At 38.2% G+C, this 16,930-nt stretch overlaps 1 protein-coding gene across 2 annotated transcripts; it reads right to left on the reverse strand.

Moving 5' to 3' along the window:
• Positions 1-2,936: 2,936 nt before the first annotated feature.
• On the reverse strand, positions 2,937-15,896 carry LOC128855882 (myb-like protein AA). Of its 2 annotated transcripts, none has more exons than XM_054091098.1 (2): positions 15,558-15,896; positions 2,937-4,770 (listed from the first exon to the last, which is right to left on the reverse strand). In XM_054091098.1, the coding sequence occupies exon 2, from the start codon at positions 4,318-4,320 to the stop codon at positions 3,451-3,453; it is 870 nt and encodes a 289-aa protein (XP_053947073.1). In that variant the 5' UTR covers positions 4,321-4,770; positions 15,558-15,896; the 3' UTR covers positions 2,937-3,450. The 2 variants fall into 2 exon arrangements, with proteins under 2 accessions (XP_053947073.1, XP_053947072.1); XM_054091097.1 differs by having other exon boundaries at positions 2,937-4,817; positions 15,558-15,895.
• Positions 15,897-16,930: the final 1,034 nt, after the last annotated feature.

Here is a 16,930-nt window from a genome sequence, read left to right on the forward strand (position 1 = left end):
TAGTGTCTGACCACAAGTTAGTGGCGGTAATAGCAGGCGTCGGTAATACATCAAGTGGCTCGTGATATAAACGCGTTATTAGGGTATATCCATATGCCTGGCAATTGCATCGTGGAATTAAAAGTAGCAGCCCTACCATTGGACTATAAAAGCTGGACTAATTCCCCATATTTTGGAAGGAAACTGATTAAAGAAACCCTACGCTCTAACCGGAGTTAGGGGATGTTTATAACTTCATGTCAGCAAGAAAATTAGTTCAAGGTAAAAATCAACGAAATTTAGGTACTTTGCATCTTTTTGAAGTGAAACAAGGGATAGACGTCTTAAAATCACCGTTATAATTCAAGTAATATAGAAAAAAGTTAAAGTGGCCGGAACGTGACCGAAATCAGCAATGAATCATTTAATCAATTGAAACTTGAAACTTTGATCTAATTTAACTTCATTTATATACACATAATTAGATAGCTTACACTTTTCAACAAATTTCACGCCTTGTTTTCGGTAAATTTTCGCCACCTTGAGCGGTTTCTGGCCCATAGTTCTGGGCCGTGTGATACAGTCATATGATAAGTAATGATTTTGTTGTTGTTATAACAGCATACAAATATCTGCATAAATTTTTCGGCAATGCTGCTGAACTAGCAGTTCTCGGCCACATATAATTCAGGGCCGTTCCGGTAAGGTGGAATCGACTTTCGGGTGAACGAAAATGATTTTCTTTGAGTCCTTCAATACGATTGTATAATCCAAATAAACGAATTTAAAATAAAATGCGATAAATATGTTTTTCTTACTATTCACTGTAAACTCTGGTCGCAGTTTTGAAAGATTTTGCCCGCCCTTTTGAATTTTTAAAATATGAATTCAAATTCGTAATCAGTAACCTCGAAAACCTCAAAGTGTACATTATCGGCAAGAAGGAGCGAATGTTAAAAATTGATCGCCCTATTGGATCCCCCACTTTAAATTTGTCAACTTTGACTGTAGAGTCACATTGTACTTCGATCCATCACCGACTGTATGGCAGTCACGAAGAATACTGAGAAATGAGTACTAACCAACAAATTCGGTGTGAAATTCCTTACTATTTTTGAAATTTTTGTTATTTCTTTTAAATTAAGAAACCACAGAGGTACAGTATAATTTTTGATTTATCGATATTAGTGAAAACGGAGCATTTAAAAAAAGTCTAAGATCTTTTAAAAAATTATCAAATTATCTCGAAATTGTTTACAAAACCAACTTCGTAACATATTGAGAAGACTCATCCATATTCCCATGCACAATGTAATTATGAATAGAAGTTGTGGCCGAGTAAATTTTGTATATCATTACAAGTCAACCGGTCCAGATTTGTTCGAGCTCTGAGTTCGACCTGCTTGAAAAACATAGCTGTGAGCAAATGCGTTTAGAGTTCGGTACTGCGTGGTACGCATCGGACTGAGAAAGGCTGCGCAAAAATTTAATACAGGAGTATTCAGAAATTTTTTTCAACCTTAATCTTGTGCGCATGTAATTTTGAAGAAATATAATAATAAGAATAAGAATAAAAAATAATAAAAAAAGGAGATAAAAAAAAAAATAGTTTTCTCTCACTTCTACAGCAGCATTTCATAACAAATTAAAGTTAAGCTTGCAGGTATGAACGAGATTCCGGCCGTCGTGGCTACATTTTGAAATAGTTAAATAACTGAAAGTCTAAATAGAGACTCCGCATCTTGATGAGTCCTAACAGTTTTCCTTATTTGTTATTACTATTTTCCATGCAGTGAAAAATTGCTTAAGAGAAAGAAAATATTAAACGGAAAATTTGGTAGGCTGAATTCATATTTAGAGGCCCATATGCTGTCAAACGAGGTTAATCACTTCGAAGTGATAACCAAAAATTCAAATTTTGTTACCATTGCACATTTTTTCGATTTATACAATCCCAAGATTTTAGGGTTGTTGTCATTAAAATTTAGATATTTTTGCTTTCAATTTCAATAAGTATAATAATTGTTGGTTAAAGAAAAAACAAGATAAATGTTTATGATAGGATTTTCCACGTATTTTGCAAACGAAAACATTTAATTTGAAAATACAAAAAAAATTAATTATGCAAATAATTCTTATTTTTTTTTTTAGTTTTTAAAAATTTTTTTTTTAAACTTCGAAACAATTTTTTTTAATCTGCTTGCAAATTCACTATACTTTTTTAAATAATTTTTTTTTTTATTTAAAAATTTTTTTTTAAAACATGACAATTTTGTTTTTTTTAATTATGTCCGATTGAAAGTTAAGTTTTGCAATCCTTTTCATTTTGAAATTGTAAGTAAAATAATTGTCGGCCTAATATAGGATTTTCCCGCATTTTGCAAACACCAAAACACAGAGACTGGAAAAAAAAATTAAAAACAAAAAAAAAAATATATGCGATTTTTTTAACTAAAATTTTTTTTTTATTAAAAGAAAAATATGTTTCCTTTTTATATTAAAAAAATTGTCGACCTTCGAAAATTCTGATTATTTTTTTATTGAAATTTTTTTTAAATAATTTTTATTTTTCAAACTACAACAATTTTGATTTTTTTTTTCATTATGCTCAATTGAAAGCTAAGCCTTTTTGTGTATTTTACAACAAAAAAAACTTGAAAATAAAAAAACAAATATTAAAAAATTTAATTTTCGAGAAAATATAATAATAATATTTTTTTATTTAAAAAAAATTTTGATCAACTAAATAAATAATAAAAATATATTTTTTTATTTAAAAAAAATTTGTTGAACTTTCGACAATTTTGTTTTTCTGTAATAATTTTTAAAAGAAATCTAAGAATTTTCCCTTTAAAATGAAGCATAACTCCGGAATTATATTCGACATCAATTTTTAATTTTAATTTAATTTAATTTTTTTTAATTTAATTTTTTTTTGTAATTAAGAGAATCTCCGATTCTAATACTGCAATTTAAAGAGTTTTATGTAATAATTTTGTAGCACGCAAACAGCGTGAAAAATTCATAATTGCAAATACCTACAGTTTTCATGCAAATATATGTCACCCAGTATAGGATATATCCGCGTATTCGTACATATAAATTTTAGCATTTTGACAAGTCTATGAATAACAAATGGATCTAAGGCTCCTCCTTTTGTTCGCTTAACAGAAACATTTTCGTTTAGACTTTAATTCAATGCAACAACAAACTATTTGTTTATCTGTTTTAAGCACCACCCATTAAATGGGCGTAAACCACGAAGAAACGTGTTGTAATCATATACATACGAACACGAACACATGCATACGTACATACATTAACGAGAACATAAAGAAAGTCAACACTTAGGTGAAAACAAAGAAAAAATAAAGAAACAAAGAAACAACAAAGAGGCAATCAAGCTCGATGTCCGTCGCCATCAAGTCGACAAATCAGAATGCAGATGCGGCTGGGTAAATTAGCCGTCGCTTAAACAATGTGTGGCATTGCCCCTCGGACACTTACCCGTTGTTGAAGGTGTTGCTGCTGATGGTGCTGATGCTGGGTCGCCTGGTGGTGTTGTTGCGTTACATTGCGGGCTGCAGCCGCCGCCACTGCTGCAGCCGCTAATTGTTGCTGAAGTGTGCGTGTGGCCGTGTGCGACGGCACGGGCGAAGGGGAATGTGGATGAGGTTGGGGACTAGCAGCAACAGCTTGGTATGGCGAACGCATTGGTGTTGGCACCTGCTGCTGTGGCGAACGCTGTTGTTGTTGGTGTTGGTGTTGAGTTTGTGGCGACAATTGCTGCTGATTAAGCAGTTGTTGTTGCATGCGCGGTGCGTAGTAGCAATTGTTGGTTGAAGTGGTTGTAACAGCAGCGGCACATGTAGATTGGTGTTGTTGCTGATTTTGTCGCTGTTGTTGCTGGTGTGGCTGGGGCAACTGGGGATGAGGGGTGGGCACAGGTTGGGGATAATTTGCATATGGCTGTTGGTGCTGCATATATGCAGCATGTAGTTGCTGTTGTTGTTGTTGTTGTTGTTGGCCACAAATGTTGTTGCTACTATTGCTGATATTGTTGTTATGCACAAGCGAGTGATGTGTGCGATTCGTATCACAAATCCAGTTGCTAATGCGCGCCTGCTGTTGCTGTTGCTGTAGTTGTTGCTGTTGCTGTTGCTGCTGCATTTGTTGTTGTTGCAACAATTGGTGCACGTGCTGCTGTTGCTGTTGCTGGTGCTGTTGCAACAGCGCCGCGGTCATCGCGTTGCCATTACTATGCCAGCTGTTGTACTCGCTTTTGTAGGCACCGTTGTTGTTGTTGTTATTACTGTTGTTGTTGCTGCTGCTGCTATGCATTTTTTGTGCTGACTAATTTGTAGCACGAACGCTACACACAAACACACTTTAAGCTTTTTTTATTTGTTATTTTTGGATATTTTTTGCCTGATATTTATTTATGGTTGCTGTTTCGTATCTTGTTAACTGAATTTTTTTTGTCATTGCCTTTTTCACCTTTTTCGCCTTTTTTCGCTCGGTTTGGCACACTTGCGGCGCGAACACTCCTTTTTCTGTCGCTTGCAACTCGAATGCTGCAGCTGTGCACGAGCCTTAAATGCTTCACCCACACAATACTCATTCACTTTTTGCACAATAAAATTGTTTGTGTACGTTTTGTTTACTTTTGTTTTGCTGGTTTGCACTTTTGGTTTTTGTTTTGGTTGCAATTAATTTTCTGCCTGCTCCTTCACTTTTATATTTCAAGTATTTATATTCCTTTAGCGCCTATTGTTCTTCTTCTCCTTCTTGCTGCTTTTGTTGTTGTACATGTATGTATATATAATATATGCGACCACCTGAGTTTGAATTCCAAAGGGAAATAATACAAAATAAAGTTAAGGTACCCACTCGTATCTCACAATAATTTATATGTTTTGGCCTTTGCCAAAAATGGCTACTACTGCGTTTACTTTATTTCCCCTGTTTTTAAGTGCAGCTTCGAAAAGGCTGTAGAAAAAGCGCACAGCGCACACAACAAAAACATTCAATACGAATATAAAAACTGATGTGGTTTTGGCTTTTTTGCGAAAAAGGCGCGTGCGTGCATTGATCTCCCCACAACTACGAGCGCGACTTGAGTGGCGGTGGTTGGTTGAACGCGCTTGAGCGCACGAGTGCCGGGGTTGACGCGCGTTCCCGATATGCGCGCACGAACGCGGCGTCGACTTGCGAATGGCAAACAAACAAAAAATACGCTTAGCGAAACACGAATTACATATTTCACAAAAACACGCAAGAGGGGAGACACTCATTCACATACATACATACATGCATATGTGCGAGCGAAATTACCCAAAACACAACCCCACCAACGCCAATACGCTGTCACTGTCAAATATATACAGCCCCTCTATGCGTTTACGAGAATTACGACAATTTTAGTACGACAAACTACGATCACCTTCTGGTGTGTACCTTCAGTGATCAGAAACTTCCACCACTTCCTTCCTTACTGCAGCACAGACAAAATTGAATTAAAATTCGAAATGAAAACTGAAATTTGATAAGCATGGGTCCAAGCAGTGGCGGCAGTGGTGGCGACGACGACGACGGCGACAGCGACGACAACGATGGTGGACGATACAGCCGGATAATGGCGCCAACGTCAATACCAATACCGCCGTAGCGCGCAGCCCACGACTCGTCTTGGCTTGACGCTGCCTCTGCCTCTGTTATTGCCTGCGACTGGACTCAACGACAACAACGCAAATTTAGTTACGCCAGAGTTGACGTCGCCGTGGCGTACTGCAAAACAGCTTAGAGTCCGGTAAACTACAGCTCAAACGAAATAATCGGCCACAAGTGTGTTGTTGAATGTACTGAGCAGCGGGCGGTGGCGCTGCCGAAATGGCGGTGGCACTAATATCGTTTTGGTTATTTTTTCCTTTTCTAATTCTTGCTGATTAGTGAATTAGTCGAAAAGGTTTTAGACGATTTAACAACTGCCCAGCCAAAATGTAAATATCAAATTCAAATAATATTTCAGTGTCTGTGTTTGTCTATCCTGCCTGGGAGTGCGAAGTAAAGTGCGGTGGTATTGAACATAATGACGAACGACTATAGAGAATGCATACACATACATATGCATGCACGTACAGTGAAATTCCTCATAGCCAGAACGCTCACCGTCTCAGTGTTTTTGTTCGCTTAAGGGGTAGGAAAATTGCCGTTTATTTAATATGTTGTACGAAATTATGAATATTTAATAATGAAAATTATATATGCAAACATACATGTTATTATTACATACTTATATACTTATGTATATGCATATATAAAGTCCACTGTGCAATACTGCTTTGAATCAACATTTTTTCTAATAATTTGATTCAACATGACTGACTTATGGCTCTCGATATTTTCGTTACAATTTTGATAATCAGGCTATGTTGACCTACGATGTTATGGGCTCACTTATTTCTTGGTTAGATTATTCTTCCTAATCACTTATGTCCATAATACGAGTATCGCTTTGTTCTTCAAATTTCATTTCAAAATTATTGTTTTCAATGCAGACATTTTTATAAAATTTAAAATCTTTCTTTAGCATAAATTGTCAGTGGAAAGTCATCTTTGTGATCAAAATCGGATAGACTCTCACAGACTTAAAATTGAGAAATCTGTGCGTCTCCCTAATACCAGCAGTGTCTTCCAGGCGGAAGTTCTGGCAGTTGGGGAAGCCTGTAGGCTACTAATCAGAGATTTCTCTTTTAAGGGCAATATCGCTATTCTTTCGGATAGCCAAGCTGCAATCCAGGCACTGGGTTCGGCTACTACAACATCTTAAGTGGTGGAACAAAGCAGGAATAGCCTCATTATCTTGAGTGAAAACCATAAAGTTACCTTAATTTGGGTCCCGGGACATCGGAACATTGAAGGTTACGAAAAAGCACATGAACTGGCAAGAGTAATGCTCTTGCAGAATCGGTAATCACACCATTAGGCGCAGTCAAGAGTACAATTTCCCAAAAATACCTCCGAATCGCGAATTGTAGGTGGAAAGACCAGACGAAATGCAAAATCAGCAGGACGTTATGGCCCACCTACAACCTCAAGCAGTCGTCGACATTAATAAGCATGAAACGACGGGACGCCTGGAGACTAACGGCAGTCATAACTGGCTTTTGGTCTATCGGAGAGCAGGCAGCCAAAATGGGTATCCCTCACAATACATACTGTCACGGTTGTAAGCAACCGGAGGAAAAGGAGGATATCTTCCATTTCCTCTGTGAGTGCCCTGCCCTTGGAGGGACAGAATGTTAACCCTGGGCCGACCGCTGTTCGAGAATCTCGAACAACTGTCTGGCTGAGACGTCAACAACCTAATAAGGTTCTTAAACCGCACAGACTGGATATAGTCATGCCGTAAATAACTGGTAAACAAGTTGGTAACGAGGATGTGGCAACAAAATGGCGCGGAAGCGCTAGTTGGATTCTGGAAGAATCACCACTTTAACCAACCAACCAACCATCATCAATTTCTGAAAATCCTTCTTAACGGAATCAGCCTCTACTTTATCTCGAGATGCTCTAATTAAATACATACACAGTTCCAACTACTGTAGTATTTTTTAAAAGAACTGATGTTAGGTGCTCATTTAATGTAAAAGCTTCGGTTCAGTGGAAGCGACTAAGTGAGTGAATGCGTCTAAAGTGTCTGTATGTTTGTGTCATCGGTACAAAAATGAGTTTCGAACAAAGAGCTAATATCAAATTTTATTTCAAAATCGATAAAACATTTACCGAAACATTTGAGTTGATGAAACAAGTTGATGGCGATGATTGTCTATCTCGTGCCAGAGTTTATGAGCGGTTTACACGTTTCAGAGATGGTTGTGAGGACATAAATAACAATGAACATACGCCCAAAATCAGTAATCACCGAAAACTCCATCGAAATTGTTCGTAAATTTATAAAAAATGTAACGAAATCATCATTGAAATTCATGGAATCGGAGTTGAATATATCCAAAACATCGATTTCTCGCATTTTAACTGATCATTTGGCCTTACGAAGGGTCTGTGCATGTTTTATTTCGCACAAATTAACTGAGGACCAAAAATTGCTCAGAATTCAACACTCGAAAGACCTCATTAAAGAGGCGAGATAAGACGAGAACTTCCTTTACCGCATGCACCTGGAACTAAGTGTCAAACCGAATGGAAAGCCTCAGACGAGTCACCACCCAAAAAATCGCGTTTGGAGAAGTCAAAAATCATGTCGATGCTCATTTACTTCTACGATTCAAAGTGAATTGTCCACAAGGAGTTCGTGCCAATGAGCCAAATCGTCAATCCAATTTTCTATCTTGGTGTTTTGAAGCGTTTGTTGCATCCCATTTGTCCAATGCGCCCTGAATACCGCGAAGGAGGAAGCTGGTGCTTATTGCATGACAATGCACCATCTCATCGATCCGCTCTTGTGACTGATTTTTTGACTGGAAATCGCATTTTAACCATCAATCACTCAACGTATTCGCCTGATATGGCTCTCTGTGACTTCTACCTCATCGGAAAATTGCATTTGGCCATAAAAGTAATACGTTTTGCGTCCGTAGAGAACATCCAAAAGGCTTGTACCGACATCCTGATAAACTTTTAGAGCGCGCAAAACAGTGTATCGAGACCAGAGGGGACTATTTTGAATAAATAAACTTGAAGTTATCAGAAGAAAGCCCCTGTAGTTTCTATTTTAACTCAGTCTTGTTTATTTTGGACTTGTATATCTTAATCAAAGGGTTGCCTTACTGTCGTTATGTTTGGAGGTAAAAAATAAAATATACTTTTTTATTTAAGTTTAGTTCCTTTAACAGATATTTTGAGTTATTTTAAAAAAGGAAATTTTTCGTTTCTGAGCTTTCCTTTCCCTGCTTTCTTGGGATTCTTTTGAATTTGGTCAGTTTATTAGAGATTTTTTGTTCAAAATGGCTTGCAACGTAGTATTCGCATTAATGCAAAATCTGTGTGCATGAAATTTGTTCGGTCGTTAAAACTGTTCTGTTATAAAGACTGTCTGTAATGAGGAATTCTAGAGAAAAATAACTGGAGACAAATTCTGTATATCTTTATTTTTCAACATAATCTCCAGAAGCCTCAACGCACTTGTTATATCTAGAAATAAATTTTTCACTACCCTCGAAGATTTCTTTTTTTCAATTCAGGACGCTAAAAACTACTGACTTTAATCAACTAATGGTATTTGATAGAAAAATATTGCGAAAAATATATGGACTTGTAAGACTGCAAGACGGTACCTATCGAATTAGAATCATGAACTGGAACTTTTAGCAAAATACGAAACTGTGATAAAATTTATGAAATCTCAGAGGATGCGACGGCTTGGACAGTTGAATTACGCCCTGTTGGAGCCCGAAGAAGAGGACGCCCCAGAAAGAGATGTCTTGAAGACGTAGAAGTTGAACTTGAAAAACTAAACGTGCGGCGGTGAAAGGAGGTAGCCTTAGATAGAGGTAGATGTCGCAAGGTTGTGTGTGAATGAAGCAATGGTTCACTAAAGACTATGATGCTATGAAGAAGAAGAAGAATTCGGGAAAACAAGAAAATCATTAGTGGCCAGGTATGCGCGATTGATTTCTTTGACGGCACAATTTCGTGAAGCACGCGCTGTATAAATCAGAGTATTGTCGTAAACAAGCTAGGCATCTGCAGTCAATTTCCACACTTTTTTGCGTGTTTGGTCGGTTTCACTCTATAATTTATGGCGTGTGTCTAGTTGTTTCACACAGATGAAGAGATCTTCAGTTTCATGCCGCCTCTGAACGGCAGATGGTGTTTTGAGAATGATGATAATTTTCATGACAGAAAGGCTGCCGAGAGACGATCTAATCACTGTGGCCGTGATCTCCAAAAACTTTCTACAACACTCCACTCGCACTTGTTTATGAGGTGCCGTGAGTATTCGCAGTACTCACCTTGAACTCTCTTTCTGTCATCTAAAACCAGTCAAATCAAAAATAGGGTGTACCAGTGGATAGGTTAGTCTTCTCTGCTATTGGCGTAACCTTTCTTCGTATCAACTAGTCAAAGTTTCTCAATTTTTTTTACATTTTCTTCTATAGCGGCAGTCCCTGCCCTTTTAAATTCGTCTGATCACCTTTGTTGATTGTAGATAATGAAATTACAAACACCCACCATATCTTCGGGAATTTTGGTGTTGACTTTTTCCTGGTTTTGTAGAAAACCAGTTAGGTGTTCGATTTTCTTCAACACTGTCGCGTCACTCCTAATAGATAGTTAAGTTGCTGAAACGGTAGAAAAAGTTTTTTCTAATAGCAGTGGCCCTTCGGCGGGCAATGACAAATCTTCGAGTGTATTTCTGTCATGAAAAAGCTACTCATAAAAAATCATTTGTCTTTCGGATTCATTTTAAAACTGTAGGCCCCGTCATTTGTGGCAAAATATTAAGACGTGCAACTCAGCCAATAAAGGATGTAAGCACTAATTATACATATGCAAAGAGTGAATAGATTGGAATTACCATTTTGACAGACCATGCGTGCCTACTGTCCAACTATATACATAATTTTTTCAGTATTCATTGACATTTCAACGTGGAAAGAACTACGCTTCAACAACGTTTACAAATCGTACCATTGGATTACGAAAATCGACGCTCTGTGAGAAGTGTTCATAGCGCGCTCAGGCCAACTTATGGTGTATGGCGATGAGGCCCCTTTTTTGCTTAATGGGTACGGCTGGAAAGCAACTCGAAGCCATTCAAGAACAGCCATTACATCCATTGAAAAAGGAGTCATCGGCCCATATTTCTTCAAAGACGAGGCTGACCTCAATGTAACAGTAAATGGCGAACGCTATCGCACCATAACAAACGACCTTTTGATGTCGGAAATTGGAGCCAGTGACCTCCACAACATTTGGTTCCAATAAAACGGCGCTACTTTCCATACAGCCCGTTAAGCAGTGGATTTACTGCGTCATCGTTTCGGTGAGCAATTTCCCTCTCGTCTCGAACCAGTGGATTGGCCATCAACATATGTGATATGATACCTTTGAACTTTTATTTCTGGGGATATGTAAAGTCTAAATGCTTTGTGGAGAACCCAGTTTCGATTGAGGCATTGGAGGCCAACATTACTAAACTCATTCACGAAATACCGACCTAAGATATCGAAGTCCATCAGCGAGTCATTCAAAATGGGTGTTTACGGATGGCCGATGGTTCGCAGTTGCGACCAACATTCGAAAGGGATTATCTTTAAAAAATAAATATCATGAATGGTTCTACACAAAAATAATTAAGATTGCCCAATCAATTTGAATTTCCGTTTTTTTAATTTAATTATTTAAATTTAAAATCCGAGACCTCTAAATTGATCACTTTATATAAATATATATCGAGCCATTCGATTAAACTTTTCATTCCGGGCTCCACTGGATGATTTATTTATTTATGTATAGGATTGTCTTAAGTGTAAATCTTGCAAGCAATAAAAATGGAAAAGCATCGAGGCCTTGAACTTTGCTGTAAATTTGCTCAAAAATCGAATTGATTTTTGAAGATGTTTTCGGCATGCGATGCTGAGAATTGTGTTCTGTATTAAAGGCTTTTGACGTCAGCGTCAGGCAGTCAGTGCAACTTTCTCCAGCCTTGAAAAAATAATCCCGTTGAGTGGGTCTTCCGAAGACAATCTAAAGTACCTTGTGCTAAGAACCAAAAGGTCTATGTATATTGGACAGCAGATGGCGATTGACAAGTACGAGCTCGGCGTAGTCAAAGTCTTTGTCTACCTAGGATCTAGCATTTACACCAACAACAAAGTCAGCTAAGAGATCCAGCGGAGAATAACTCTTTCTAGCAAATTAATAAAAAAAAAAAAATGAAAAGTATAGCCCTCTCTCCATGCACGAAAAGAAGCTCTATCAATCACTCATCCTCCTGGTCTTACTGGACATTGACAGACAGCGATGGGCGGTTATTAAGAGCTTTCGAGAGAAAAATTAATCGAAAGATCTATAGGCCGATTTGCTTGAATGATGCACATCGAATTAGATGGAACCACGAACTGTTCGCCGAAATATTAAAGTTTTTTTTTAATTAAAAATCCTCAAAATGATTTTAAAATATATTTTTATTCGGCTGACCTTGCAGTAGCCTGTAAATTTTCCAAGGCTATGTAAATTTTTCTCGGCCCTAACTCGCAAATATCTCAACCGCTCTTTGTTCCTAAGATGTGGTTAATTTCTAAAACATCCATGTAACATCGGCTATTAACGATAACCTGAAAAAAGTTTAAGGGAGTCCAGTCGCAGTTTCGAGATAACCAATGGGCATCGCCAAGACGGATGTTAACTCAATTAATGAGTGCATATTTATTGTTTAATGCGTTTTGGCACATGTTGCACTATCTTGGCGAATCCAAAACTCCTCCCAATTCACATCATCGATTTCAGCTCACAAAAAGTCAATAATAATGGCTTTTTTACAGGAATGGCATTTAAAGCAACATATTCGAAAAAATTCATTGGCATTTGCTGGGTTTTCGATCAAATTTTTGTTAACATAATCGTCGGGATGAGAGGCGAGCTTACTAACCACTATACTATCGAGGGCTATTGGCGGTCACCGCAGCCGAATAGGTTGGCGTAGGTTTGAATCTCCGTTCATGAAACGCCAAGTGATAGAAAAAGTTTTTTCTAATAACGATCGCCCCCTCGGCAGGCAATGGCACACCTTCGCGTGTATTTCTGCTTTGAAAAAAGCTCCTCATAAAAACCAGCGGCCATTCAGAGTCGTCTTAAAACTGTAGGCCTCTCCATTTGTGGAAAACATAAAGACGCACGCCCCAAACAGGAGGTGTATAGTCGCCGAGATGCAACTTCCTTGACCGAAACTTCTTTATAATAAGCGCATAGTTTGGACAACACAGGATTTACTTGAGATACACCAGTTATGTATTCGAAGTATTACCAAGGTGCGTCCAATCATGGAAGCAACTTTGGAGTCATTATGTAGAGTTGGAGGGTTACTACTGTGAAGGTCGATAAGAAAATGTTCGTAGTAACTTAATTTTCTTGAATTTTTTGACGAATTTCGGCACTTATTTGCCACTCCTTGTATTGTAGAACACAGAGTTTTCCTCACGTTTCCTCACGCATGAAATAGCATTCAATGTCAAAATAACTTGTGATTTGAAGACAAACTAAAGGATGACGCACCCTTCTTAATACACTGCGTTATATGATATACGTAAAAGTAGCAACCCATAATGGCAATCGGATATTTATAAGTGCGATCGCCGTAGCCGAATATGCGAGAGCATGGCGTATCAGCTGTTAGTGCGATATTTGACGATTGGACTCTAAAAATTTTCAAAATGTATGCTATTGCTTCTCCGTCAGCTTGTGACTATTTTTTTTTTTTTAATTTTTTTCTTTTGACAGTTATTAGCTGCCACTTTAGTTTGGCGTCAATTTTTATATGGAGCCCACAAAAGACCATTTTCGTCATATTTTACTTTATTATTTCCATAAAGGCAAAAGCGCAGAGAGGATTGTTAAAAGGTTGCGTGATTTGTATGCTGATAAAGCCTCAAAAGAAAGTCAGTGTCGAAATTGGTTTATCAAATTCCGTTCTGGAAATTTTTCTCTTAAAGATGAGTCACGTTCAGGTCGGCCAAGGGATGTCGACGAAGACATTATCAAGGCTTTAATCGAATTGGATCGTCATGTAACTTTGCGTGAGATTGCAGAGAAGTTAAATATAACAAAATCAACCGTTCATGAGCATATAAAGAGTCTTGAACTGGTAAAAAAGCTTGATATTTGGGTACCATATGAATTGAAAGAAATTCATTTAACAAACCGAATCAACGCTTGTGATATGCATCTTAAACGCAATGAAGTCGAACCGTTTTTGAAGCGGAGTATCACTGGTGATGAAAAATGGATTGCTTAGAATAACGTCAATAGAAAACGATCATGGTCCCAGCATGATGAAGTGCCACAAACCAGTTCAAAGGCTGATATTCACCAAAAGAAGATTATGCGGTCAGTTTGGTGGGACTGGAAGGATGTGGTACTATATTTTGAGCTGCTTCAGAGGAACCAAACGATTAATTCGGATGTGTATTGCCAACAATTGGACAAAATGAATACAGCTATCAACAAGAAGCGACCAGAATTGATCAATCGTAAAGGTGTCATCAGGTTCATCAGGACAACGCTCGACCGCATACATCTTTGGTCACTCGCCAAAAACTGAGAGAGCTTGGCTGGGAACTTTTGTTGCGTCCACCATATAGCCCTGACCTTTCACCGTCAGACTACCATTTGTATCGGTCTTTGTAGAATTCCTTAAATGGTAAAACTTTCGGCAATGACGAGGCTATAAAATCGGACTTAGCTCATTTTTTGCAAATAAAGCCCAGAAGTTCTTTGAGCGCGGAATAATGAATTTGCCGAAAGGATGGCAAAAGGTTAGCGAACAAAATGGAAAATATATAATGGATTAAAGTTTATTCTAAGTTTTAATAAAAATGTATTTACTTTCTCCTAAAAAAGTCGGCAATTTCTTTCTGGACAACGCAATATTTTATGCTTTAAAGGCGGAATATATTTGTATTAGCCGCACTGTTTTTAATGGTATTTGAGGATTTGATAAAAATTGTAAATTGGGAGTATAAATTAAAACACATTAAAACACAGTTGTGCGGTGGTTATTTCACCAGGTGAATTGGCGCTTATATGCTTTTTGGGTGTTTGGCCGAGCTCCTCCTCCTATTTGTGGCATGATGAGTCTTGATGTTATTGCCTAAATGGAGGAACTTACAGTTTTAAGCCGACTCGGAACGGCAGATATTTTTACGAGGAGCTTTTTTGTGGCAGAAATACACTCGAAGGTTTGCCTTTGCCTGCCGAGGGGTGGCCGCTATTAGAAAAATTTTTCTTCAATTGGTATTTCACGGAGACTCGAACTTATGTTCTCTGAGTGGTAGTCACGCACGAACTCAATCGGCTCAATCGACTACTTAATTCAGTTGGTATTCCTAATTTGCGTAAGTTTGTCGGAGGTAGAAGAAATTTGTGTAGCGCCGTTGTAGTTTTCAAAGTTAAACAAAATTGTCTAGACAGTTGTGCTGGCGTTAAGAGGAATAAGAATTTAAAGCACAATCGCTTTTTATTTAAAAATTAAGAAAAACATCAAACTTTTGTCGTAGTACAATAACAAAAGCATTAACAACAACAAAAGCACTAAAAAGATCGCACATAAAAAGGCAGCAAAAACACTGTGCTTTGCTATGACAGGCGCTCGGTGGCACCAATCACGCCATTCATCCCGAAAACTCAGATTATCTAACCACTCTTTGCTTTTGTTATTAAGTTATTTAATCACTTTTTCACGGCTTTTTGTTTTGAGTTTTGCAGTTTCTTTGGAGGTCACATAATTTACTATGCACAGCATTGAAAAACATTTTTTTCTTACAAAACCACTGCCAATACCATTGCGGAAATGTTTTCGTATTCACTTTAATAATTTTTCACAATTCACAATTCACCTTTTGCACTTTCAATTCGATTTGGCGCAGTTCCACTTCATGATATGGTCGACTGCCGAGGTGTTCAGTGTCCTTTGCGCCTACGGATATATTTTTCTATGTACACTTATATTTGGTAGTATTTATGCACTATTTTGTTTTGGTTGTAAAATTTGCCGCGTACGCGTAAACTCGTTCAAGCGATCACTTTTACCGCGCGCGCTCGCCAAAAAACGGTAACAACGCGCACATACGCATAGGTAAAACGTTCAAATTGAAATGTTGCTCTGTAATTTTTTTGTGCGAACATTTACCCTGCTGGCTGCCGCTAACTAGCAGAATTGTTGACGCTGCTGGCAATGGCAGTGCCAGTGACGCTGACGCTGACGCTGAGACTGCTTGGCAAACGCTATTCAGTTAGTTTGCTAGCTTCTTGCAATACTGACTAGGCGCTATTCTGGTGGCTGGCTGGTGATCGTGGCTTAGTCATCCGTTTGCTCGCGCGAACACTGGCATGACAATCGGTGCTACCGTCGGCCCTGCTGCGGCTCGCTGTGTATTGTCGCCTTCACCGTCACCGTCGTCATCGTCGCCACCTTTTCTGGACGCTTGAGCTTACGCTCTCGTGTAAGAACTTTGCACAAAACGCTCGTCGTATGGCAGGCGTGCGCGTGCAAGTGTGGAAGTAAGGCGGACGGCGGCAGCGCGTCTTCTTGGCTAGCGGCTGCTAATAGTCTGGATGACTAATGCAGCTAGCACGCGCTACAATCACAGCGCGGTGGTAACGTGAATAGCAACAACAACAACAATAACAACAACGGCAGTAATGACACAGCTACTATACAAGTGAATACGCAAACATCACATACGGTAGCCAGGCATCGTGCACATAAAAATAACAACAATCAAATAAAAACAAATGCAAATAAATGGAAGAAGAATAGCATTTTATGCGAAAAGGTGTAGAAGTGCAGAAATAATGTGTAATAATGAAAAATTGTGTGATCGTACTAGGAGTGTAAAAGTGTGTAAAGATGCCTAAATGTGCCTAAATATGTATGTATGTATATGTATTTGGCACATGTACACATACATACATACATATGCACGTATGAAAAATATACTTACGTATGTATGTATTTCCATTGATTGCGCACTCAGCACAATCCTAAGCAAACCGCATCAAATCAGCCGGAGGGTGGAGTATCTGGCAGTCGATAGTCAGCCAAGCAAGCCTAGCAAACCAACAAATACATATGCATATACATACATACATACATATCATAAAGTAGAATCGTCGAAGCTGAGCGAATGACTGACAAGTTATAAAAATATCGCATAATTCATAGCTGCAATTGGTTTCACTGTTTTTTTCCTATTTTCTCGCTTCTTCT

Source organism: Anastrepha ludens, chromosome 2 (genome assembly GCF_028408465.1).
Source record: "Anastrepha ludens isolate Willacy chromosome 2, idAnaLude1.1, whole genome shotgun sequence".
NCBI classification, from domain to species: Eukaryota; Metazoa; Arthropoda; class Insecta; order Diptera; family Tephritidae; genus Anastrepha; species Anastrepha ludens.